The sequence below is a fragment of the Jaculus jaculus genome, chromosome 1 (assembly GCF_020740685.1).
Source record: "Jaculus jaculus isolate mJacJac1 chromosome 1, mJacJac1.mat.Y.cur, whole genome shotgun sequence".
Lineage (NCBI taxonomy): Eukaryota > Metazoa > Chordata > Mammalia > Rodentia > Dipodidae > Jaculus > Jaculus jaculus.
In genome coordinates this window covers 125,714,413-125,739,728 of record NC_059102.1, presented here as the reverse complement: position 1 = coordinate 125,739,728, position 25,316 = coordinate 125,714,413, and the positions used below count along the sequence as shown (strand labels likewise).

At 49.4% G+C, this 25,316-nt stretch overlaps 1 protein-coding gene and 1 pseudogene across 1 annotated transcript in view; both read right to left on the bottom strand.

Moving 5' to 3' along the window:
• The window catches only part of Niban2 (niban apoptosis regulator 2), a 61,693-nt gene extending 54,093 nt beyond the window's left edge, over positions 1-7,600 (bottom strand). Inside the window, exon 1 of the mRNA XM_004671640.2 lies at positions 7,446-7,600. Within this exon, the coding sequence (XP_004671697.2) occupies positions 7,446-7,500 (55 nt within the window). The 5' untranslated portion in view covers positions 7,501-7,600. The remainder of the gene's footprint in view (positions 1-7,445) is intronic.
• A 573-nt stretch (positions 7,601-8,173) lies between these two features.
• LOC123453317 overlaps positions 8,174-25,316 on the bottom strand; it is a 36,486-nt pseudogene continuing 19,343 nt past the window's right edge.

The following is a 25,316-nucleotide window of genomic DNA, read 5'->3' as shown; positions in this document are numbered from 1 at the left end:
CCTGTCCTCAGCTGGAACAAGATGCAGCCTTTGGGAACGGTTTTTGGGGAGGCTTTCACGACCCGGGAGAGATGTTTACTGCCAATGGTTTAGAAAAGAAGTGGAGTTGAGTCATAGACCCGGCAACCTGGAACAATAAACACGGGAGAGGAACGCTATGAAAGGACAAAGTGGTTAGGCCGGGTGGTGTGCAAGCGAGTGAGTGTTCTTGTCTTTCAGCTTCATTCCTCAGACAGCAGGGAGGGCAGGCAGTGGCCCAGTTTGGGTTTAGAAAGGTCTCTTTAGGCAGCGAGTGGGAAGGCCTAGGGGTGAGATGGGAGGCCCCCAGGAGGCCAGGCAGTGGGAGAAGAGGAGGAGAGGGATAGAGGAGGGGAAGGGGAGGGCAGGGTCAAAGCCAACAAAAGCACATTATGTAAGACCCAACATGAGAGATAGCCTAGTCCCCAGACACTTCACCCCCAGGGGCTGACCCAGACCTCAAGGGGAGGGGAGCAGAGCAGGCCCAACTTCCGGACTGCCCCGGCCTCAGCAAAGCCCAGGGAGCTGCTCCTCCGCCCTTCACGTGGTACACCTGCAGTACTTCCACAGCGCCGAGGGATTTTTTTTTTTAATCGTGTTATTTTTATTTGAGAGGGTGTGTGGGTACACCAGGGCCTCTTGCCACTGCAAACGAACTCCAGACAAATGTGCCACTTCGGGCCGGGCGTGGTGGCGCACGCTTTTAATCCCAGCATTTGGGAGGCAGAGGTAGGAGGATCGCCGTGAGTTCAAGGCCACCCTGAGACTACAGAGTTAATTCCAGGTCAGCCTGGACCAGAGTGAGACCCTACCTCAAAAAAGAAAAAAAAAAAAAAAAAGTGCCACTTCATGCATCTGGCTTTACGTGGAGGCTGGGGAATCGAACCCAAGCTGTCAGGCTTTGTAAGCAAAGGCCTTTAACTGTTGAGCCACCTCTCCAGCCCCAGAATGCTGAGGGATTTAGGATCAATTTGCAATAGGCAATATCTGTCTTGCTGGGCAAATAAATGAGATTCCTTTTTACCTGATTATCAAAACATCAATCATAGCCAGGCGTGGTGGTGCACGCCTTCAATCCCAGCACTCGGGAGGCAGAGGTAGGAGGATTGCTATGAGTTCGAGGCCACCCTGAGAATTCAGAGTGAATCTCAGGTCAGCCTGGGCTAGAGTGAGACCCTACCTCGAAAACAAACAAACAAACAAACAAAAAAATCAATCATGGGGCTGGAGAGATGACTTAGCGGTTAAGGCATTTGCCTGCAAAGCCAAAGGATTCCCCAGGACCCACTTAAACCAGATACACAAGGTAGTGCATGCATCTAGAGTTTGTTTGCAGCAGCTAGAGGCCCTGGTGTGCCCAATCTCTCTCTCTCTCTCAAATAAATTAGTTAAATTGAAAAACATTTTAAAAAATCAATCGAGATAGATCTTAGCAGGAGGCTATTAAATGCTTGCCACCTTGCAAATGCTATACATCAATTCCTCAAAATATTCCCCAGCAGTGCTCTTTGAGGCCCCTGTGATGCCAGCACCCTTGCATTGGATGTGACCAAACCTTTCTAGCACACTGCAAGCAGAGGGGCCAAACAGGCAACTGCGCAAGCGGCCACTACCAAGGGCCTCGGCAGAAGGAGCAGGCTCAAGTGCTCTGACATAGAGCATTGTCCACAACTTATCCAGGGAACAAGCTCAAATCACAGGAACAGGCAATAGGATCTCTTCTTATAAACAACACTAGATGAGTATGCACGGTTAAAAATGGTGACAGGGGCCGGATGTGGTGGTGCACGCCTTTATTCCCAGCACTTGGAAGGCAGGGGTAGGAGGATCCCTGTGAGTTTAAAGCCACCTTGAGACTACATAGTGAATTCCAGGTCAGCCTGGGCTATAGCAAAACCCTACCTCGAACCCCTCCCCCCAAAAAAAAGGATAGGGGCTAGAGGGATGGCTTAGCAGTTAAGGCATTTGCCTGCAAAGCCAAAGGACCCAGGTTCCATTTCCTAGGACCCACGTAAGCCAAATGTACAAGGTGGCATATGCATCTGGAGTTCCTTTGCAGAACTAGAGGCCCTGGAGCTGTCATTCTCTCTATCTCCCTCTCTCTCTCTCTGCTTCTCTCTTTCTCAAATAAATAATTTTTTTAAATGATGACAGGCCAAACAAATAATTTCTTCTGAGCAATGATAGCAAAGAAAGATGGAAGGAACTTTGTTTTTTTGTTTTTGTTTTTGTTTTTATTTTTGAGGACAGGGCTCACTCTAGCCCAGGCTGACCTAGAATTTGTAGTCTCAAGGTGGCCTCAAACTCACCACAATCCACCTACCTATGCCTCCCCAAGATCTGGGATTATAGGCGTGCACCACCACGCCTGGCTTTAAAAACGTCGTTTTGTACTGGGCAGATGGCTTAGTAGTTAAGGCATTTGCCTGCAAAGCCAAAGAAACTCAGTTCACATCCCCGGGACATATGTAAGCCAAATGTACAAGGTGGCGCACGCGTCTGGAGTTTGCAGTGGCTGGAGGCTCTGGCACGCCCATTCTCTCTCTCTCTCTCTCTCTCTCTCTCTCTGTGTCTGCCTCTCTCTCATGCTGCCAAATAAATAAAAAATATTTTTTTAAAAACCCTTTTTTTATTGCCGGGCATGGTGGCTCATGTTCTTAACACCAGCACTCGGGAGGCAGAGGTAGGAGGATCGCCGTGGGTTTGAGGCCACTGTGAAACTACATAGTGAATTCCAGGTCAGCCTGGGCCAGAGTGAGACCCAACCTGGGGGGTGGGGGGGGACTTTTTTTTTTTTTTCCTGTTTGTTTGAACTCTAGTTTTTATTCTTTCCCTCCGAAAGTGTCTGCGCATGCATCCTTAGCCAAGGGAAGGGTGAGCCTAGCAGAAGGACAGAGTATCCAGGCACTCAAATGCTGGGACTGCCAGCCAGCCCTCTAGGGGATAAATCTAGCACCCCTTACAGCAGCAGGAATGCAATGGTCAAGTCCCCTGAGGATATCCTGGATACAAAGAGACTCCCTCCACCCCTCTACTGGCAATGCCAGCTTTCCAGCCAGGAGTTTGACCTCAAGCCCCACCCCTCACCTGCGGTGGCATCTTGGTTTCTGTGGCAAGCCCTCAGAGGGCTCAGAACACATACAAAAACCCAGATGCACTCTCTCATTCCAGTTCTGTCCCTGGGCCTCATAGAAAAGATGGCCTAGCCTCGTCCCTCATCTGCCCATGTCCTGCTTACTGCTACTCATCCGACAGGTGCCCATCACTATCCTCTGGACCAGCTCCAGACAGCCCACATCCATCACTAAAGCAGAAGAAACACGGGATCAAGGCTTGTGAAAACCCTGGTGGGTCCTCATATCGAGGAACCAGCCATGCCTCAGAGAAAACACAGCAGCTACTGCCCCCCACCACCACACTTTGAACTCCAACACTAGCCACTCACCTTGCTCACCAGAGAACCCAATTACAAAAACTCAAGGGCACTCCCCGTAATAGCTACAGCTTGCTGAGCACTTCTTCTGTCCCAAGTACTGAGCTAAGCAGAACCTTATCTACTTTACTGAACTAAATCCTCCCAACAGTTGTTATTCCCATTTTACAGGTAGGAAAGCTGAGGCTCAATCCTAATATAGCCAGATGGAGAGGAGGAGGAAGAGGAGCAATGGGGTGAGGAAGGATAAGGGAGGGGAAGAGAAGAGGAGGGAAGGGGAAGGGAAGATAGGGGAAGAATGTCCCAGTGGCACAGGCCTGTAAGCTCAACTAGTCAGGAGGCAAAGAGGCATGAGAACTGCAAACTACCTGGGATGCAGAGGGAGTTCAAAGCCAGTGTGGGCAACTTAGTGAGACCCTGTCAAAATAAAAGTCGAATGGGGGGGAGGAAGGGCATTACCATAGGATATTGTTTACAATCATGGAAGTTGTTAATAAAAAATAATAATTAATAATTTTTTTTAAAGTATAAAAAGGGGGCTGGAGGACTGGCTTAGCAGTTAAGGCATTTGCCTGCAAAGCCAAAGGACCCAGGTTCGATTCCCCAGAACCCACGTTAGCCAGATGCTCAAGGAGCATACACGTCTGGTGTCTGGAGTTCGTTTGCAGTGGCTGGAGGCTCTGGCGCCCCCATTCTCTCTGTCAAATAAATAAATAAATAAATTTTTTTAAAAAAGTATAAAAAGGGCTGGGCATATACCCTCACTAGTAGATGGTTTACAAAGAAAAGCAAAGAATCTGGGCTTGCTAGTACACACCTGGAGGATCATTTTGAGTTCAAGGCCATCCTGAGACTACATAATGAATTTCAGGTCACTGTGGGCTAGAGCAAGGCCCTACCTTGAAAAACCAAAAAAGGGCTGAAGAGATGGCTTAGCAGTTAAGGCGCTTACCTGCAAAGCCAAAGGACCCACATTCAATTCCCCAGGACCCAAATAAACCAGATGACAAGGTGGCTCACACGTGTCTGGAGATTGTTGCAGTGGCTGGAGGCCCCTGGCACGTCCATAATCCCTCTGTGTGTGTGTATGTGTGTGTGTCTTTCTCTCTCAAGTAGATAAATAAAAATCAAATATTTTTTTTTTTAGCAGGCGGGCACGGTGGCACACGTCTTCAATTCTAGCACTTGGGAGGCAGAGGTAGGATCACCATGAGTTCAAGGCCACCCTGAGACTACATAGTGAATTCCAGGTCAGCCTGGACTAGAGTGAAACCCTACCTTGAAAAACTTAAATAGAAAGGAAGAGAAGAGAAGGGGGTGGGGAGGGAAAGAAAAGAAAAGCCAGGCATGGTGGCGCATACCTTTAATCCCAACATTTGGGAGGCAGAGGTAGGAGGATTGCCTTGAGTTCAAGGGTCATCCTTAACCTACAGAGTGAATTCCAGGTTAGCCTGGGCTAGAGGAGACCCTACCTTGAAGAAAAAAAAAAAAAAGGAAAGAAAATGGAGCTAGAGGTGCTGGCCCAAGGTCAGCCAGCTAACCCCACACAACTAACACTTGTGTAGTCTGTGTTGGGGCCTTGAACTGGCTCCAGTCTGGGAATGTGGGGGGAAGTGGTATGGTTCTACCCTCACAACTAGAAAGGGCTACAGCCACCAGGTGGCACATCGTCTACTGTTCGCAGCTAGGGAGAACTTGCCCCCGGTGACATGGGCGTCCTGGGCCTCAATCCTTCCTCTTTCCTAAGAGGGAGAGAGCCATCCTGCTACCAGCAGCATGGCCGCTGGGGCGGAGCAGGCCCCTGCTTGCCAGAGGCTTTTGAGATCCCAGGATGAAAGGTGCCGGGGCAGCAAAACAGCACCCTGGGTAGGAGCACGCCTGACCTTTGCCAGGACTTGCAGGCTGGCATTCACCTGCTCAGGGAGGGTACAAGGCTGCAGGCCAAGCCTGCAACACCCTAACAGGCCTGGGAGCTCAAGGCGCAGTGCGAAGGGGGTTCCCACAGCTGGCACTACTAGGAGGCGGCCCCAGGTAGGGAAGACTCTGGAATTTTAATCGCCTGCTATGGAAGTGCCCTGGTGCTCCCTGGGGGGGCGGGGGGGGGGGCAGGAGGGTTACATGGGTGGCTGGAGGTGGCAGAGACTCAACTTCAATTCCCTCTAACAGATTTCTCAGGTGGCCCCTTTCTTGGGAGCTTTGGGGCTCCCTTCCTTGCAGCCTCTCTTACGCATGCACTTCGGGAGCCCCCTCAGGTGAGCCCGCCCAGGAATCTGAGGCATCTGAAGGGGGTTATGAATAGCAGTGAAGTGTTGGGGAAGAGAGGTGAACAGGTTTTGAGTGGGCACACCCCTCTTTTCCCCAGCCCTGAGTCCACAAAACAAACTCAACCCTGTCAGGCGGGAGTCCACCTCCCCTGGCTCAGTCTCCATCCTAGTACATGGCCAGAGGGGCAGGGGTGGGTTCTCAGCCCCGGGTGTTAGATCCCGCCAAAGCTGGGTGTGGGGAGAGGAAAAACCCAAGAGAAGCAGGACACAACTCATCCAGGCCTACTGAGAGCCCCAGCAGGCAGCACTGAATGGAGAGACTGTTACAGAGCCCCAGGAGGGTGCCACCAGCAGGGAGGGGACAGGAAGACTCCACCCAGCCCTTCTTCCCAGAGTCCAGGCCTTGTCCTACAAGAAGGCCTTCCAGGACTTAACCCCCAGCTGATCAAAGGCCAGAGAGAGGGTCTGATTTGTTTCTATGGCATCTGACTCCCGTGCCAAACCCTAGGCCTAGCCCAAAGGAAAGCTTTAGTGGGGAACCTGTCACTGGGTCAGCTCTTCCTCAGCACCTCCAGAGTGGGGCCCAGGGGGACCTGGAGGTAACTGACAGCTGGTCCCTGCTATCAAGGAACCACCGTGGAGAACATAGCTGAAAGCTCAACAGGACATCCAGAAAAGCGTAGGGGACACCACCCTCTGGAACTGAGGACCAGGGAACTGTCTGCTCTCCACGATCGCCCACCTGGACAGCACTCTGTCTCATGTCAGTGCTTCCTCCCTGTCAGGCCCTATGTGAAACCAGCCACATGAACTGGTTCACTGAGGTCCCATCGACCATCAGTGTGGACGCTATACTGATCCCATCTCAAAACTCAGGGACCTTCCAAGTTCACATGCCTGGAGAAAAAAATGCAAAATGCAGGTCTGCTGGTCAGCAGCAGCAGAGTTTTTAGACAGTCTGAGTCTCACCCCATCTCTCACTCTCCAGAGGGAACCCAAGATCTTGCAGCAGCCCCTGGGCTTCCTCCCCCCCCACACACACACAGATTGGGGAGCAACTCCCTTCTGAGAAGTGGACATCATGCATTGACAACGAGCTGAGAAGAGAGCTGGGCTTGACCAGTCCCACTAGGCCAGCTGCCAGCACCCCACTGAGTCAGAGCCAAAGGACAAGAGACCCGCCCACTCCAGGGTACCCCATCCTTCCCTAGCCCCACTCTTCAGAATGAGCCCCCTAGGAAGGCCCTAGAGAGACCTTCCCAGTAAGCTTCGGCCACGTGTACGGAGCTGGGGCCAGGAGGAGTTGAGGATGGGGCAGCTAGGGGGAAGGTCAGAAGGCTCCGGGCCGAGCAGGGCAGATTCCAGAAAGGGTGGATGGTGAGCTTGGAACTCTGCTGGGCGGGATGGGTTACAACCTCCAGGACACACAATCCGGGGTACGGGCTCGGGTTCCGAGGGGACTGGGTTCCGAGGGGGGAGTTCCAGTAGGGAAGGGGAGGGGATGTTCCAGGCCTCCTCGAAAGGGGGGAAGGGAGTACACAGAAGAGGGCAGGATGGGGCGCCCAGACTGGAGGGAACAAGTCCGGACGCGGTGTCCGCGGTCCTCCATCATCTACCGCTCGGCCCTAGGACCTTGATTTCGGGGATCCCCTTCCCCCCCGGCCGGGGAGGATGGGGGCGTGGCCCGGAGTGCCCGACAGAACCCCTGGGGCGCGCGGCTCGGTCCTCACCTGCGATGTGCTGGCGCCGAGCGTCGTCCAGGTGCGTGGACAGCACGTCCCCCATGGCGAGGAGGATCCGCGGCCCGATCCGCCCGCCGCTGCCCGCCGCTGATCAGACCGACGCCGCCGGTGCCATGGAGCACGGCCAGCCCCGCTCCCGCCGCCCCTGGCTGAGCCCGACGATCCCGCTCCTCTCCGGCTCCCGGCGCGCACCCAGTCCCACCGCGTCCCTCCCGCCCGCAGCCTCCGCCTCCCGCGCCCGCGCCCGCCGCCGCCCCGCCGCGCCCCGCCCCCTCGGTCTAGCCACGCCCCCTCCCAGCGGCGCGCGGGCGGGGCACCGGGCCCTGGGGTACGACGTCAAGAGCGCGGTGAGACCCAGACAAAGACCGAGTCCTCGAAGGGGGAGACCCTGGAGAGCTGCGCGCGACGGGCACCAGACCCGGACCATAGCGAAGAAAGGGACTGGCGGCGGGGGGTGGGGAGCATCTGGGAGGATGGGGTGCCCTGGACGCCGCCGCCCCGGTGTCTGGCCCCTCCTCAGGCCAGCAGGACGTGGAGACTGCTAGCAGGCGCCTGGACCCACGGAGTGCAGGCCCGGCGTGCCGCGCATCCTCTGCCCCTCTCCGCCTGACCCCTTACCCCTTGCCCCCTGGCCCCCAGTCCCGCCCGAGGCTGCCCGCACTCAGGAAGTTCCCTAGCCTGAATCGGACCTGCCCCAGAAGGTGTGCCGGCCGGTCTTACACAATAGCTACGGGCGAGGGGGAGGGGAGGTAGATGATGAGGAGTTTTAGGGAGAACTTGGGCCCAAAAGCACTGGGGCCACCAGCGCCTGACGTGCATTCTTCCGGCCCAGCCTGTGTACGTTGCACTCGGGATGCGGCTTGGTGAAACAGAACAAGTCAGGAATGAAAGAAGGAATAGCACTTTGTTTTTTGTTTATTTTTTATTTATTTGTTTATTTGAGAGCGACAGACTAGAGAGAGAAAGAGCCACTGCAAACGAACTCCAGATGCATGCGCCACCTTGTGCATCTGGTTTACCTGGGTCCTGGAGAATCAAGCCACGCACCGGGGTCCTTAGGCTTCACAGGCGAGCACTTAACCACTAAGCCATCTCTCCAGCCCAGGAATAGCACTTTAAAGTTTGCAAGGCTAAAACCCAGTGAAAAGCCAGAAACCCCGACTTTGGGTCAATAGACTGTAGGACTGAGCATGAGTGGGTCAGTAGCACAAGAATGGGTTTCAATTTCTGGACCCCCCAAACTGGTAGAGAAGGCAAATTAAGAGTTGGAGAGACGGCTCAGCCGTTAAGGCACTTAAAGCCAAAAGACCCAGGTTCAATTCCCCAGTATCCACATAAAGCCAGATGGACAAGGTGACACATGCATCTGGAGTTTGTTTGCAGAAGATAGAGGCCCTGGAGTGCCCATTTTCTATCTGCCTCTTTCTCTCACTCCCCCCCCCATAAATAAATAAATATATTTTTTTAAAAAGAAGGCAAGGCAGGTGTGGTGGTGCATGTCTTTAATCCCAGCACTCAGGAGACAGGTAGGAGGATCGCCATGATTTCTAGACTACCCTGAAACTACATAGTGAATTCCAGGTCAGCCTGGACTAGAGTGAGACCCTACCTCGGAAAAAAAAAAAACAAAAACAAGAAGGCAGATTAAAAACTAGGGTCCCAGCTGGGCATGGTGGCGCACACCTTTAATTCCAGCACTCGGGAGGCAGAAGTAGGAGGAGGATCGTGGTGAGTTCAAGGTCCCCCTGAGACTACATAGTGAATTCCAGATCAGCCTGAGCTAGAGTGAGACCCTATCTCGAAAAAAAAAAAAAAAAAGCTAGGGTCCCCAAACACTGGAGTAGGATGCAGAACCCTGCCTTGGCTCAGATCTATCCTGTATTTGACATCCATTGCTACTTGCTTGCACCCAATGGCTGCACTAACCTCTTTGTGCACCCTACCCCGTTATTAGCCTGCTCTTACTGTCACCGTGACATATGGCAGCAAATGGGAATCATAACAGTTATCATTACTGAGCACCTGTCTTTCAAAGCTGTCACCACCACAGGAGTGTTAGGTTGGGAGAGGGCTGAGGTGATGCAGGCTCTCAGTCATGCATTTCAGTCACTCACCAGTCATTCAGGAGCTCCGTGGTAAACTCCCATTTGCTAAGCCTTCTGTAAAATGCTGGCAATGAGGCTTCATGAATATGGTAGGACTGTGGTGGTATGTGCCTGTAATCCCAGCTCTACAGAAATGGAGGAAGGAGAATCAAGAGTCTGAGCCCATAGGGCTAAAGAGATGGCTCAGTGGTTAAAGGCGCTTGTTTGTAAAGCCTTCTGGCCCAAGTTCAGTTCCCCAGCTCTCTCCATAAAGCTAGACACAAAAAGTGGTACATGGGGCTGGAGAGGTGGCTTAGCAGTTAAGCGCTTGCCTGTGAAGCCTAAGGACCCCTGTTCGAGGCTCAATTCCCCAGGACCCACTTTAGCCAGATGCACAAGGAGGCGCATGCATCTGAAGTTCATTTGCAGTGGCTGGTGGCCCTGGCATGCCCATTCTCTCTCTCTCTCTCTCTCTTTCTCTCTCTCTATCTCTCTGCCTCTTTCTCTCTGTCGCTCTCAAATAAATAAATAAAAATAAACAAAAAATTAAAAAAATAATAAAAACCAAAAGAATTAAAAAATAAAATATATACCTAAAAATATATATTAAAAAAAAAGTGGTGCATGCATCTAGCATTCATTTGTAGTAGCAAGTGATTCCAGGCAAGTGTCAATGCTTTGAGCCTCAGTTTCCTCAGCCGCCAAATGTGAATAATGACACTTTGTAGTAAGGATGGAAAGAGTGAATGTACCTCCACAGAGCACAGTGCCTGGCATATGGCTGGTCATTGCTCAGTAAACAAAAATGCCATTCTATTATTCATCAGAGTCCCTAGACTCGAGAAGTTTGAGGGAGGAGCAGAACATTGTGGAGTTTTTGTTGTTGTTGTTGTTGTTGGTTGGTTGGTTGGTTGGTTTTTCAAGGCAGGGTCTTGCTCTAGCCCAGGATGACCTGGATTCACTATGTAGTCTCAGGGTGGCCTCAAACTCACAGCAATCCTCCTACCTCTGCTTCCTAGTGCTGGGATTAAAGGCGTGTGCCACCACGCCCAGGCCTGGCAGTTGTGTTTTAAGGACAGTCACAGAGGCTAAAGCCAAATCTAAAAGTTGAAAAACAAGAATGGTGACAGCCTATATTGGGGAAGGGCATTCAAGGGAGTGGGGCCTCTATGTAGGAGGCATTCAGGGAGCAAAAAGTCATCAGGTGGGGTTGAAGTCAAGCTGGCAGGGACTTTTAGTTTCCTTGTGAGAGGTGGTTCAGAGAGGGGAAATTATTTCCCCAGGTTCCACAGTAAGGCTGACGCAGAACTTGGCGGGATGTTGTCTGTCATATTCTCTGGGCAACTAGAAGCAAGCGTGCTGATAAACTCACCCACCACCACCATTCCCAATTACAGGGGCTAGAAAGGCCTGCTCTGCCCAAGGAGGGGACAGTTGGATTCCTCCATACATACAGCAGGCATTTCTTCAGCCAGGCTGGAAGCCTGGGACAGGTAGAAGAGAGAAGGTGGCAAGCAGCCTGTCCTTAACCTTTACAATGTATGCGGACCCTTACCCTGGAGCGTTCACACATTTCCCAGCATGCCAAGTCCCTGGCCCAAGGACTCCTCTGAGCATCCATGGCCTGAAAAGTAGAAAGGCATTATAAACTGTAAGGTGTTATGCATGCACATGAATAGTTCCCCCTAACCTTAGAGTCAGTCCCTGACAATTCTAGATTCATTACACATTCAATACAATACACACAAAATATTATTTTCTGAGAGTGGGGAGAAGGAAAATTGATTCCAAAAAAGAGGATGAACTCCTGGAGAGGATGGAAGTAGTTTGTCTTGCTGGAAGGGGAAGCATACATTGTCCAAACGATAGAATATATGCTCAAAATGGACATATCTTTTTATGTATTTATTTCATTATTTTTGGGGGGGGGTTTGAGGTAGGGTCTCACTATGGTCCAGGCTGACCTGGAATTAACTCTGTCATCTCAGGGTGGCCTTGAACTCATGGCAATCCTCATACCTCTGCCTCCCAAGTGCCATTATTTATTTATTTAAGAGAAAGAGGCAGATAGAAAGAGAATGGGCACGTCAGGGCCTTAGCCACTACAAATGAACTCCAGGTGCATGTGCCACCTTGTGCAGCTGACTTTATGTGGGTACTGGGGAAATCAAACCTGGGTTATTTGGCTTTGCAGGCAAGTACCTTAACCACTAAACCATCTCTCCAGCCCTGGACATATCTTTTTGGAGGGTTTTGAAGGTAGGACATCTCTTTTTTTTTTTTCCCCCCCAAGGTAGGGTCTCTCTCTAGCCCAGGCTGACCTGGAATTCACTATGTAGTCTCAGAGTGGACTGGAACCGACAGCGATCTTGGTACCACTGCCTCCTGAGTGCTGGGATTAAAGGCGTGTGCCACCACACCTGGCTTCAAACTCTATTTTTGTTCATTTGACACAAGGCCTCTTGTATCCCAGCCTGGCTTCAAACTCACTATGTTGCTGTGTCTGCCCTTGACTTCTTGATCCTCCTGCCTTTCCCTCCCAAGCACTGGGTTTATGTGAGTGACATCATACCCAGTCTAACCTCAAGTTCTCTCTTTTTTTTTCCATGTATGTGTGTAATGTGGTGTGTGTGTGTGGTGTATGCACAAGCATGTGCCCGTGTATTGCTCCATGCACTTCCCTGAGGCTGGGTGCTCTCACCTGCAGTGGCTGGAGAGGAAGTCAAGTGTCTCTCTCCACCCCCCTTGCTCTTACACCTATTCTTACTAAAGCCACAGTGTCTCTTACCGATCACAGAACTTGCTGTCTTTTTCTAGAGCCCCAGAGATTCTCTGCCCCCCCCCATAGGACTGGGGTTACAGGAGCATGTGTGGCCATGACCAGCTATTTATGTGGGTCCTAGGGATCTAACTCTAGCAGGCTCTCAGGCCCTCATACTTGCATAGGAAGTTCTTTTAACCACTGAGCCGGCTTTCTAGCCCATGCCTCAGACTCCTGATTTTCCCACACGAGTGCTTGCTTATAAGAATTCTTCACCATGCCCAGCTGCATATCAACTAATAGTTTGTTGGGGGGATTGTCTATACATGTGTATAGAGTGCGTGTGTGTGTGTGTGTGTGTGTGTGTGTGTGTGTACTTGTATGCATGAAGATATGTATGTGTGTGTGTGTGTGTGTGCATGCAGATTCATGTGCATACGTGTGCACATCTGTGTGAAGGCCAGAGGTTGAAGTCATTTGTTTTCCTTTATTTCTCTCCTTATTTTTTGAGACATGAACTCTTACTGAACTTAGAGCCCACTGATTTCAACTAGACAAGCTAGCCAACAAGCCCATGGATCCACCTGTCTTTGTGACCCCAGCTGAGTATAACAGACCCACCATGCCTGGTATTTTATGGCGGTGCTGGGGACCTGAACTCAGTCCTCATGCTAGCTTGGTAAACATTATACCAACTGAGCCATCTCCCCAGCCCTGTTTTTTTTTGTTTGTTTGTTTGTTTTTTGTTTTTGTTTTTTATTTGACAAACAGAGAGAGAGGGAGAATGGGTGCACCAGGGCCTCCAGCCGCTGCAAATGAACTCCAGACTCATGTGCCTTAACTGCTAAGCCATCCCTCCAGCCTTGTTTTTTTTGTTTTGTTTTGTTTTTTCAAGGTAGGGTCTCGCTCTAGCCCAGGCTGCCCTGGAATTCACTATGTAGTCTCAGGGTGGCCTCAAACTCACAGCAATCTTCCTACCTCTGCCTCCGGAGTACTGAGATCAAAAGCATGCACCACCACCACGCCAGACTCTGTTTTTCTTTTGTTTTTTGTTTTTGTTTTTTTTTTTCAAAGTAGGGTCTCACTCTAGTCCAGGCTCACCTGGAATTCACTATGTAGTCTCAGGGTGGCCTCGAATTCACGGTGATCCTCCTACCTCTGCCTCCCTGAGTGCTGGGATTAAAAGCACGTGCCAACACGCCCAGCTTGTTTTTTGTTTTTTAAGACAAAGCTCATACTGTAGCCCAAGCTAGCCTGGAGCTCATTATGGAGTGCAGGATAGCCCTAAACTGACTCAGCCTTCCGAGCACTGGGATTACAGGTATGAGCCAGCATACCCAGTTTAGGGTTTTTCAAAATGATATTCCACAGTATACATGCCACAGTCCATTCAGTTCTGGAATATACAGACATAGTTATGGAGGGAGTATGCCAGGGGAGGGTCTTAGTGGAAAAGGCAAGCCAAAGAATTCCTCATAGGGCCCAGGGGTGCCACAAAACTTCTGAGACTCCCGGTAGGAAAGGGGGGTGGGGCGGAGCTCTGCCATGGATAGGTGGGGCCAGATTAAGAGACAACTAGAACACCCAGAGCAAGATTTGTTCTAGGAAGCTCATAAAACTCTCAAAAAGTTCTCAGCTCTCTTCCGCATGTTAATAAATCAGGCCAGTTATGGCCCTTGGGTGGGGAGGGAATAAAGGTTTTTACCATTTGCTTTTCTCCCCCTCTGGAGAAGGAACCTGAGCCTCAAATATGCTAACTAGCCCTCTACCTCTGAACTCTCCCCTAGCCTGCTTTTTTTTTCTTCTTAAGAAAATTGAATATAGTCATCAGCATTATGTAGGATTCCAGGAAGTTAGACAGCAGAGAATTTCTCAACTCTAAAATGTTGGCAACTGGTACCCTCATGCCAAAAGTCATTTTAATGCTCAGCATTTTTTTCTTTCTTTTGCGTGTGTATGTGTGTGCTATGTGTGCCTGTATGCATGTATGCTTATCTGTGTGGACACACACGAGTGCACATGTGCATGCATGCTTGTGCAGGCCAGAGGTTTATGTTGGGGGTTTTCCTCAATTGCGCTCCACCTTGTTTTTTTTTTGTTTGTTTTTTCTTTTTTCTTTTTGGTTTCTCAAGGGTCTCACTCTAGCACAGGCTGACCTGGAATTCACTATGTAGTCTTAGGATGGCCTTGAACTCATGGTGATCCTCCTACCTCTGCTTCCTGAGAGCTGGGATTAAAGGCATGTGCCACCTCGTGCAGTTTATTTTAAATATTTTTATTTATAAGAAGAATCAAAAAGAGAGAGAACATGAGCACACCAGGACCTCTTGCTACTTCAAAGAATTTCCAGATGCATATGTAACTTTGTGCATCTAGCTTTATGTGGGTAACTGGGGGGTCAAAACTAGGCCAGCAGGCTTTGCAAGCAAGCACCTTTAACTGCTGACCCATCTCCCTAGCCTCCATTTTATTATTATTATTATTACTATTTTTATTTCTCCAGGTAGGGTCTCATTGGCCTGAATTCATATGTACTCTTGGGGTGGCCTCAAAATTCATGGGAACCCTCCTACCTCAGCCTCCCAAGTGCAAAGATGAGAGCTACTGTATATATATATATATTGTATATCATTGTCTTGTGAGGTAGAGTCTCACTCTAGTTCAAGCTGACCTGGAACTCACTCTGTTAGTCCAGGCTGGCCTCAAACTCACAGCATTCCTCCTACCTCTGCCTGCTGAGTGCTGGAGTTAAAGGTGTTTGCCACCATGCCCAGCCAAGAACTTTTTCTACAGTAATCCTTTCTCGGGTCTGGAAGGCAGGGAGAGGGCAGTCTCTGTTTTTATTAGAACTCCAGATGCTGTCTGTACCCACCAGGTTCTCCGAGCCCCTTCCGAGGTGACACCATGGACAGAGATGAAGGGTAGGGACCAGGGATCTGGTGTAAAGAGGGAAGGAACTCTGCTGCCCACCTGCTGAGTCTGCCCCTCCGGAACAGAGAATGCCACCTACAGTCCCTGAGTCACCACTGGTCCTCTGTCGGGAAGTGGCTTCTGCCAACCTGCCTCCCCACAATGCCTCCCTGCCCCCACCCCATCGTGAAGCACTTGTGGAAACAGGGACCCAAATGTGAAGAATTACAGCCCTTTACTTCGAAAGGGAGGGTCCAAAAGGGAGCTGGACTTGCACCCCTTCCTTGTTACATAGGAAGAAGGAGTGGTTCTTCCTTGCCCCACGGGTCCCTCAGTCTCTGTCCCGGTTGGCTCTGAGCCCCAGCTTTGTTCTCCCCACAAACCTGTCTGACCTGAAATAGACCAAAAGAAAACACGCACACACACTTCCAAGTAAACAGCAGGAGGTGTGTATGAATCAGGATTTTGTTTTTAAGGAATATCATGTGTCCACCTGTTTACCTGGTTGGCATAGCCCGTGGTGTGGAAGAGACCTTGGCACCAGGCCTGGACGTCCCCTCTCTATTAACTGTTGGGTGGTGGGAGGAGCCGGAGCTGGAAGCCTGCTCTGCCCTGTCACCGGCCCCGCTCTTTCCTTCTGTGGCGCAGTGTCAACCCCCAACCCCCACCCCCGTCTGCACCCACCACTTTCTACATCAACCCTACTTTAGGGCCCTATGGCTCCCATGCTCAGATGGGAACTCGCGTGAATTATTCTTTTTTTTTTTTATTTTCCTTTCTTTAAAAAATGTTATTTATTTAGGAGAAAAATAGAGAGAGAGAGAGAGAATATGCATGGGTGTGTCAGGGCCTCTAGCCACTGCAAATGAACTCCAGACACATACGCCACCATTTGCCTCTGGATTATGTGGGTATTGGGGAATCAAACCTGGGTCCTTAGGTTTCACAGGCAAGCCTTATCCACTAAACCATTTCTCCAGCCCTCTTTACCTTTTTTCTTTCTTATTTGATTTTTAATGATTTACTTATTTTTATCTAGGCATGGTGGCACACACCTTTAATCCATTCCAGAGGCAGAGGTAGAAGGATCACTCACTGTGAGTTCCAGGCTACCCTGAGACTATATAGTGAATTCCAGGTCAGCCCGGGCCAGAGTGAGACCCTACATTGAAAAAACAAAACAAAGATCTATGTATGTATGTATTAGAGACAGGGAGAAGGAGAGAGAATGGGCACACCAAGGGCCTCTAGCCACTGCAAACAAACTCCAGATGCATGTGCCACCATGTGCATCTGGCTTACGTGGTACCTGGAGAATTGAACCTGGGTCCTTAGGCTTCTCCTTAACCATTAAGCCATCTCTCCAGCCCTTGTATTTTATTTTTGTTTTGTTTGTTTTGTTTTTTTTGTGGTAGGGTCTCACTTTAGTCCAGGCTGGAATTCACACCTGATCTTAGCCAAAAGGCCGAGAAGCGATTGGAATTCATGCTGTAATCTCAGGGTGGCCTCGAACTCTCAGTAATCCTCCTACCTCTGCCTCCCAAGTGCTGGGATTAAAGGCATGCCCCACCATGCCCAGCTTCTTTTATTTTTGAGATAGGATCTGGCTCAGGCTGACATAGAACTCGGTAGCCCAGGCTGGCCCCAAATTCAGCAATTCTGTTCTCCTACCTCAGCTTCCCAAGAACACTAAGATCATAGGTTTTGAGCCACACTACCTGGCATTTTTTGGGATGGTGGGGGGGGGTGTTCCAGGTAGGGTCTTACTGTAATTCACTATATGTATTTGAGGGTGGCCTCAAACTCAGTTATCCTTCTACTTCTACCCCTGCCTCCCAAGTACTGGAATTAAAAGTGTGCACTATGCCTAGCCTAGGATTGCTTTATTTATTATTTATTTATTTATTTATTGGAGGTAGGGTTTCACTCTAGTCCAGCCCTGGGATTGAAGGCGTGAGCCACCATGCCCAGCCCAAGATTTTTTTTTTTTGTGAGAGAGTAAGAATTGGCATGCCAGGACCTCTAGCCACAATGAACTCCAGATGCATGTACCACCTTGTGCACATGTGTGACTTTGTGCAGCTGGTTTATGTGGGTCCTGGGGAGTCAAACCTGGGTCTTTAGACTTTGCAGACAAGTGCTTAACAGCTAAAGCCATCTCTCCAGCCCCAGGATTGCTTTTTAAAACAGGGTTTCATGAATCTCGGAATGACGTTGAACTTCTCTGGTCCTCCTACCTCCCTGAGATTATAGGTTTGCCCCACAGTACCTGGCTTCACAGTTATTTCCTGAGGATAAGGTTGTAGAAATGAAATTGCTGGGCTCTACCTCCTTTTGAGGCTGGTGACAAACTCCCCAGCTGAAGCGACTTTGGCAGCCAGCAGTCCCTCAGGCACTTCCCATACCCCTTGTCAAGAAGCCCTTAGGCTGAGGGGTGGTGACTTGTGCTCAAGTCTTACCTCCCACATCACCATATCCTCCAGGACAAGGGGCCCTGAGGTCCTGACTCGTGGTGAGGCCCCCGGGGCCATGTGCAGCCTACAGCCACTGGGCAGTCACTCCCAGTTCCTCTGGGCAGCAGGGGAAGGGACTCAGCCCTGCCAGCCCCCGCCCACCTCTCTCATTTTAGCCTTGGTTTCCTGCTGGGCCACAGCTGCCCTCACCAGCGGATGACTCAGAGCCTTCCAGGATGGCAGGGCTACAAGCCCTGCCCAGCCCTCTGGGTGGGGTGACCAAGCTTTCGGTGAGGTTAGGCGGGATTCCGAAGTAGGCAGAGTCACACCCCCACAGGCCTTCCTTCTCTCTCTTAGGTCTTGCTGGTGTCTGTCTCACCGTAGCTCAGGCTGACCTGGAATTCACTCTGTAGTCTCAGGGTGGCCTTGAACTCTCAGCGAGTGCTGGGATTAAAGGCTTGTGCCACCATGCTCGGCTGCGAGTTCAAGGCCACCCTGAGATTACAGTGAATTCCAGGTCAGTCTGAGCTAGAGTGAGACCCTACCTTGAAAAACAACAACAAAAAAAAAAAGAGTGTGGGATCAGTCCTGAACTCGAGAAATATTTCCTGAGCACCAAGTATGCCAGGGGGAGTACATCTGGTAGAGTTACAGAGAGAAGGCAGAGGGGGAGGAAGAGATGTGGAAAGAGCCCCGAACACCACACCGTGTGAAGAACCTGGAGCAGGGAGCTGGCAGGAACTGGGCTGCCTGTCCACATATGGCACCACTGTGAGAATCGGGAAAGTCAGTAAGGAGGGTTTGAGACAAGTTCTTGCCAGGGCTCCAGCTGGCTTGGCAAGTGCAGCATGGACTGGATTCAGCCGCAGTTACCCACCCTCACCCTGTGCCCTGGGTAAGGAGGCCAGGGTGATGATGTCTCTTCCTGGGAGATTGTTCTTTTTTCCCCTGAGGGTCTCACTCTGCCCAGGCTGTCCTAGAACTTAATATGTAGTCTCATTCTGGCCCCAAACTCACAGCAACCCTCCTACCTCAGCCTCCTGAGTGCTGGGATTAAAGGTGTGCACCAACATGCCTGGCTCAGAGATATTTTATTACTATTATTATCATTATTTGTTTTTTCAAGGTAGGTGTCTCACTGTAGTTCAGGCTGACCTGGAATTCACTATGTAGTCTCAGGGTAGCCTTGAATTCACAGTAATCCTACCTCTGCTTCCCGAGTGGTGGGATTAAAGGTATGGGCCATCACGCCCAGTCAGAGATATTTTAATTGTCACTATGTCTGGTGACTGCCTGAAGGTCATGGGTACTGTACTTGGTGGCTCAGGCCAATCAAAGACAGACATCTCCCTACCTCCAAATCCAGGGCTGAGACTCTGCTGCCCAGTTAATCTATCAATGGTGCTGAAGGTTTGCATCAGTCACATAGTGATAATGATGGGACAATATGTGTATGACATCAAGCAGCCGCCAGGTGCCAAGCATAAGCCAGGTCTTGGGGCATGTTACCTCACGACAATTCCACAAGGGCTGGGCCATCGTTAGGCCCAGTTCACATGTGAAGAAACTAAAGCTGTCAGGGGAAGCCCGCCCCAAGGCCAGGAAGTTGGAAAGCCATTTTTCCAACCTGGTCCCACTTTTCCCCAAAGCATTCTGAGTCTCCACTGGTAGGATTGAACTACTCCCCAGTGGGTCACTAGCAAAATCAGGCAGACCCATATCTGAGTTTATCAGTCAAAATTCTTCTCTCCCCAGCACCACACCAGGGGCCTCTATTTGCCTGGGCTCAGGACCTTCAGCCAGGTACTTTTTCTTTTCTTTTTTCCTTTTTTTTTTTCAAGGTAGGGTCTCATTCTAGAATTCACTCTGTAGTCTCAGGGTGGCCTTGAACTCATGGTGATCCTCCTACCTCTGCCTCCCGAGTCCTGGGATTAAAGGCGTGCACCACCATGCACTTTTCCTTTGGCAGTGTTGGGGGTGGAAGGCAGCTATGCTCACTGCTATACCACCAACTCTGGACCCAGTTGCTAGGCAAGTACTCTGTTGCTGACCCCACCTCTACTGAGCTCAGATGATCCAAGGTGATGAGCTGGTGAGGCCAGAGCCCCGGGAGCTCCTGCTTGGGAAGGTGTGGCCTGAGGCAGGATGGCATTGTGGGAGGAGGTGGTGCATAATACCTGGCCACCAGGGAGAGAAAGAAGTGTGTGCCAGCCGAGCTGCTGAGCTGTTTTATGGGAATTCTCTAAGGGCTACTCCAAGTGAGGAGGAAGGAATCCCTGAGGCCCAAACAAGGGCGGAACACCAACCTAAGGAACACGCTCTCACTGCGGTTTTCCCTCTCCTCTGTCTTTCTCCTTCTTTCTGTCTTTCCCTTCCTCCCTCCTGTTTCCACCCCTTCTCTCAACAAATAACACCGGCAGAGGGCTGGAGAAATGGCTTAGCAATTAAGGCACTTGCCTGCAAAGCCAAAGGATCCAGGTTAGATTCCCCTCATAAGCCAGATGCACAAGGTGGTACATATGTCTGGAGTTCCTTTGCCACGACTAGGGGCCCTGGTGTGTCCATTTTTTTTTCCTCTCTCTCTCTCTCAACTTAATAAAAGGTGGGAGGGGGGCTGTAGAGATGGCTTAGTGGTTAAACGCTTACCTGTGAAGCCTAAGGACCCCAGTTCGAGGCTCAATTTCCCAGGACCCACGCAAGCCAGATGCACTAGAGAGCACATGCATCTGGAGTTCATTTGCAGTGGCTATGGAGGCCCTGGTGCACCCATTCTCCCTCTCTCTCTCTCCCTCTCTCTCCTCTTTTTCTCTCTGTCTTCTGTTACTCTCAAATAAATAAAAATGAACAAAAAATTATTTTTAAAAAAAGAGCTGGGGGGAATGGCTTAGCAGTTAAGATGCTTGCTGGCTAAGCCAAAGGATCTAGGTTCAATTCCCCAGGACCCAAGTAAGCCAGATGCACAAAGTGTCATATGCATCTGGAATTCATTTGCAGTGGCTGGAGGGCGTGGTGCGCCCATTCCCTCATTCTTTCTCTCTCTATCTGCCTCTCTGTCTCTCTCAAATAAATAAATAAATAAAAATTAAACATTAAAAAATAACACAGAAGTGTTGGGGGGGGAGGGAATTACCATGGGATATTTTTTTATAATCATGGAAAATGCTAATAATTTTTTTTAAATAAAAAAATAAAAAATAACACAGGCATAGCCTTCAGTGAGTTGTTGGACACACTGATCCAGCTAGACTAGTCAACAAACTCTGGGGATTCTCCCAAGAGCTGGGGTGATGGGTCAGCTGACATGCCTACCTGGCTGGGAAAATATACACATCTACACACACACACACACACACACACACATCCCACACATATTATGCACACACATACATATTCAAAAAAAACCCTCATCATTATTTTGAGATTCATCACTACTACTGTGTTAATAGTCATCCCTTTTCTCTTTCTAACTATTTTTATTTATTTATTTGCAAGCACAGAAAGAGAGAGAGAGACAGAGGGAAGAGAGACAAAGAGAATGGGCACACCAGGGCCTCTGGCCGCTGCAAACAAACTCCAGATGCGTGCACCCCATTGTGCATCTGGCTGTATGTGGATATTGGGGAGTTTAACCCAGGTCGTCAGTCTTTGTACACAAGCACTTTAACCATTGAGCCATCTCTCTCCAGCCCTAATCCCTTTTCATTGCTGAACTCTTGTATGCTACTGAGACAAACCACAGCTTAAGCTGATCATGGCAACACATCTCTACTCTCAACGCTTGGAAGCTGAGGCAGGAGGATTGTCTTGAGTTTGAGACTTGTCTGGGCTACACAGGGAGTAGCAGGACAGTCTGGGCTACTGAAACTCTTGTCTCAAACTCTGTCTTCAACCCCCCATCCTCTGCCCCCCAAAACAGGTGGTGCCACAGTTTACCTTCCTGTTTACTGATGAGCATTTAAGTTGTTTCGCATTTGGGGTTACAGCAAAGCAGCATGTAGTCTCATGTAGTCTTTTATTTTTTTCCCCCAGGACCCACATTAGCCAGATGCACAAGGGAGTGCATGCATCTGGAGTTCATTTGCAGTGGCTGGAAGCCCTGGCGAGAACATTCTCTCTCTCTCTATCTGCCTCTTTCTCTCTCTGTCTGTCACTCTCAAATAAAAAAGAATTAACCAAAAAAGAGTTAAAAAAAAAAAAAAACTTCGTGTAACTGCTTCCATGTTGGAGCATATTATTTAGGGCAGCCCGATTCTCTGTTCCCAGAACATAGTCACTTATATTTGGCTCAGAATAAACTGTCCCTTATTCCTGTAATATGTGTCTGTGTATTTTAATATATTCATTTATTTGCCAGCAGAGAAAGAGAGAAGAGAGACACCCGACGGTAAAGGTGCACCAGGGTCTCCAGCGGCTACAGACTCCACATGCATGTGCCACTTTGTGCATTTGGCTCCATGTGGGTACTGGGCATGGAACCCTGGGTTGTTCGGTTTTGCAGGCAAGCTCCTTAGCAGCTAAGCTATGTTTCCAGCCCTGAGAGTTATATTTTGCGTTGGCAACCATCATATCAAATGAGCATTCCTGAACCCACCAGCCAGTGTGAGAGTGTAGACATCATAGACCCTTTTGGGTTCCTGTCCCCTATTCCTTCCTAATTCTTCCCTGCCTGACATAAACTCCAAGTAGGATTCAGGACCGATCATCTTCATGTATTTTACTATTACTATTACTGTTATTATTATTATTTGTAATGTTGGAAGTTGAACCCAAGGCCTCACGTCTTCTGGGTAAGTATGCTACCACTGAGCAACACGCCCAGCTCCCATATGCTTTTTTTTTAAATTGATTTTTAAAAATTTTTATTAACATTTTCCATGATTATAAAATATATCCCATGGTAATTCTCTCCCTCCCCACCCCCACTGCTTTTTTTTTTTCATGCACATGCTCGTGTGTGTGTGTGTGTGTGTGTGTTGTGCATGAGTGGGTGCTTGTGTGTGCAGATGTGTGAGCCCCATGCACACATGTGTGGAGGCCAGAGGAAATTGTTGGATGTCTTCTGATGTCACTCATTTGGGCGTTTCCTTGAGACGGAATTGCTCACTGAACCCCGAGTTGCCATTTTCAATCAGACTGGCTGATCAGTAGGGCCTAGGGCAGCATGTAGTCTTGTCTCTCTCCCTCTCCCCAATTAAAAAGAAAAAAAAAGTTGGGAGTGGTGGCGTGCACATTCAATCCCAGCACTCAGGAGGGAGGTAGGAGGATCACCTTGAGTTTATGGACACTCTGAGACTACGTAGGTCAGCCTGGGCTAAAGTGAGAGGCTACCTCGAAAAACCTAAATAAATGAATAATAATTTAAAAAAAATTGTTGTTTTTTTGAGATAAGATCTTACTCTAGCCCAGGCTGCCCTGGAATTCACTCTGTATTCCCAGACTGGCCTCAAACTCACAGTGATCCTCCTACCTCTGCCTCCCACAAGTGCTGGGATTAAAGGCATGTGCCTCCACACCAGGAACACAGTATTCATTTTTGCAGAAGCACTTTTGTGGGTACAGGTAGATTGTCATTTGTCTTAGGTAACTAGCCAGGAGAGGAATTTCTGGTTCATAGGGGAAGTATTATGCCAAACATTCCCCTTCCTTCCTTCCTTCCTTCCTTCCTTCCTTCCTTCCTTCCTTCCTTTCTTCCTTTCTTCCTTTCTTTCTCTCTTTCTATTTTTTTAAGGCTTTTCTAGGAAGGGTCTTGCTCTATTTCAGACTGACCTGGAGTTCACTATGTACTCTCAGGCCAACCTCAAACTCACAGTGATTCTCTACCTCTGCCTTCCAAGTGTTGAGATTAAAGGCTTTGACCACAATGCCCCACTTTTTAAAAACTTTTTATTGTCAAACTCCAGACATATAGACAATATACCATGATCATAATCCCTTCCCACCATACTCCCTTTCCCCCCCCTCCCCTATCACCTCTCCAGTGAATCCCTTTTTATTTCCAACTAGTCTCTCTTTTATTTTTAAAATTCTATTTATCTATTTTGAGAGAGAGAGAGAGAGAGAGAAGAGAAAGGCAGATAGATAGAGAGAAAGGGCACAACACCAGGGCATCTAGGCACTGCAAACAAACTCCAGTTGCATGCCCCCCCTTGTACATCTGGCTTATGTAGGTACTGGGGAATCAAACCTGGGTTTTTTTGGCTTCACAGACAAGTGCCTTAACTGCTAAGCCACCCTTCCAGCCCCTCTCTTCTATTGTGTTTTTTCTTTGAGGTAGGGTCTCACTTTAGCCCAGGCTGACCTGGAATTCACTCTGTAGTCCCAGGATAGCCTCAAACTCACAGCAATCCTCCTACCTATGCCTCCCCCCCCCCTTGCTGGGATTAAAGGCCTGCGCCACCACACCTGGCCCTCTCTTGTCTTTTGATGTTATTTCCCCTTCCTATTATGAGGTCCTATGTAGCTAGCATCTGTCACAAATTCCACAGCCACTTTGTGTCTGGAAGGCAGTATGTTAAAGCACTCCTCTCCTTCTTTTAGCTCTTACCTTCTTTCTGTCACCTCTTCCACAATGGGCCCTGAGCCCTGGAGGGTATGACAGAGATGCGTCAGTGCTGAACACTCCACTGTCATTCCTTCTCAGCACTTTGGTGAGTTTTGAGTCACCCCAGGGGTCACCGCCATCTGAAAAGAGAAGTTTCTCTAACCAAAACTGAGAGTAGCATTAATATATGAACATAGAGGCCAGGCATGGTGGCACACACCTTTAATCCCAATACACGGGAGGCAGAGGTAGGGATCGCTATGAGTTCAAGGCCACCCTGAGACTACATAATGAGTTCCAGGTCAGCCTGAGCTAGAGTGAAACCCTACCTCAACCTCCCCCCACCAAAAAAAAATAATAAATAAATAAATATATATATATATATATATATATATGTATATGTATACACATACACATACAGAGACATAGACATAAGTATTTAGAGGGCAATTTGGTGAGCATAATATATTCATTTAGCCAGACAGCAGTAGTCGTTTCCCTCCTATAGCTTATGACCTCCCAAGCTATAGGCTTTTGATTAGGTTTTCAGTACCAGGCATGAATTCCCTCCTATGGAATGGGTCTCAAATCCAATCACAGAGCAGTTGGTTTTTCCCATAACAGACATGCCACTGTTGGACCAGTTGGCACATTTTTACCTGGCTGGCCAGCTGTAAAACTTGCAGGATCCACTGCTGGTTAAGACCTTTGATGGGTTTTCTCTCACAACAGGCTGCATAGCTCCTTCCAGCATCTTGACAGCTAGTCGACAGGGAGGAGGCTTTCAGCTCCGCTCCAGTTTCATTTCTCAGTGAAGTGCAGCCAAGAATGCAGTCTTCAGCCCAGACTGATCTCAAACTCACTGCAATCCTCCTACCTCAGTCTCCTGAGTGCTGAGATTATAAACGTGAACCATCTCACCCAACTTTTTTAAAAAAATATTTTTATTTATTTATTTGAGAGCGACAGACAGAGAAAGAGGCAGATAGAGGGAGAGAGAATGGGCGCACCAGGGCCTTCAGCCACTGCAAACGAATTCCAGATGCGTGCGCCCCCTTCTGCATCTGGCTAACGTGGGTCTTGGGGAGTCGAGCCTCGAACCCGGGTCCT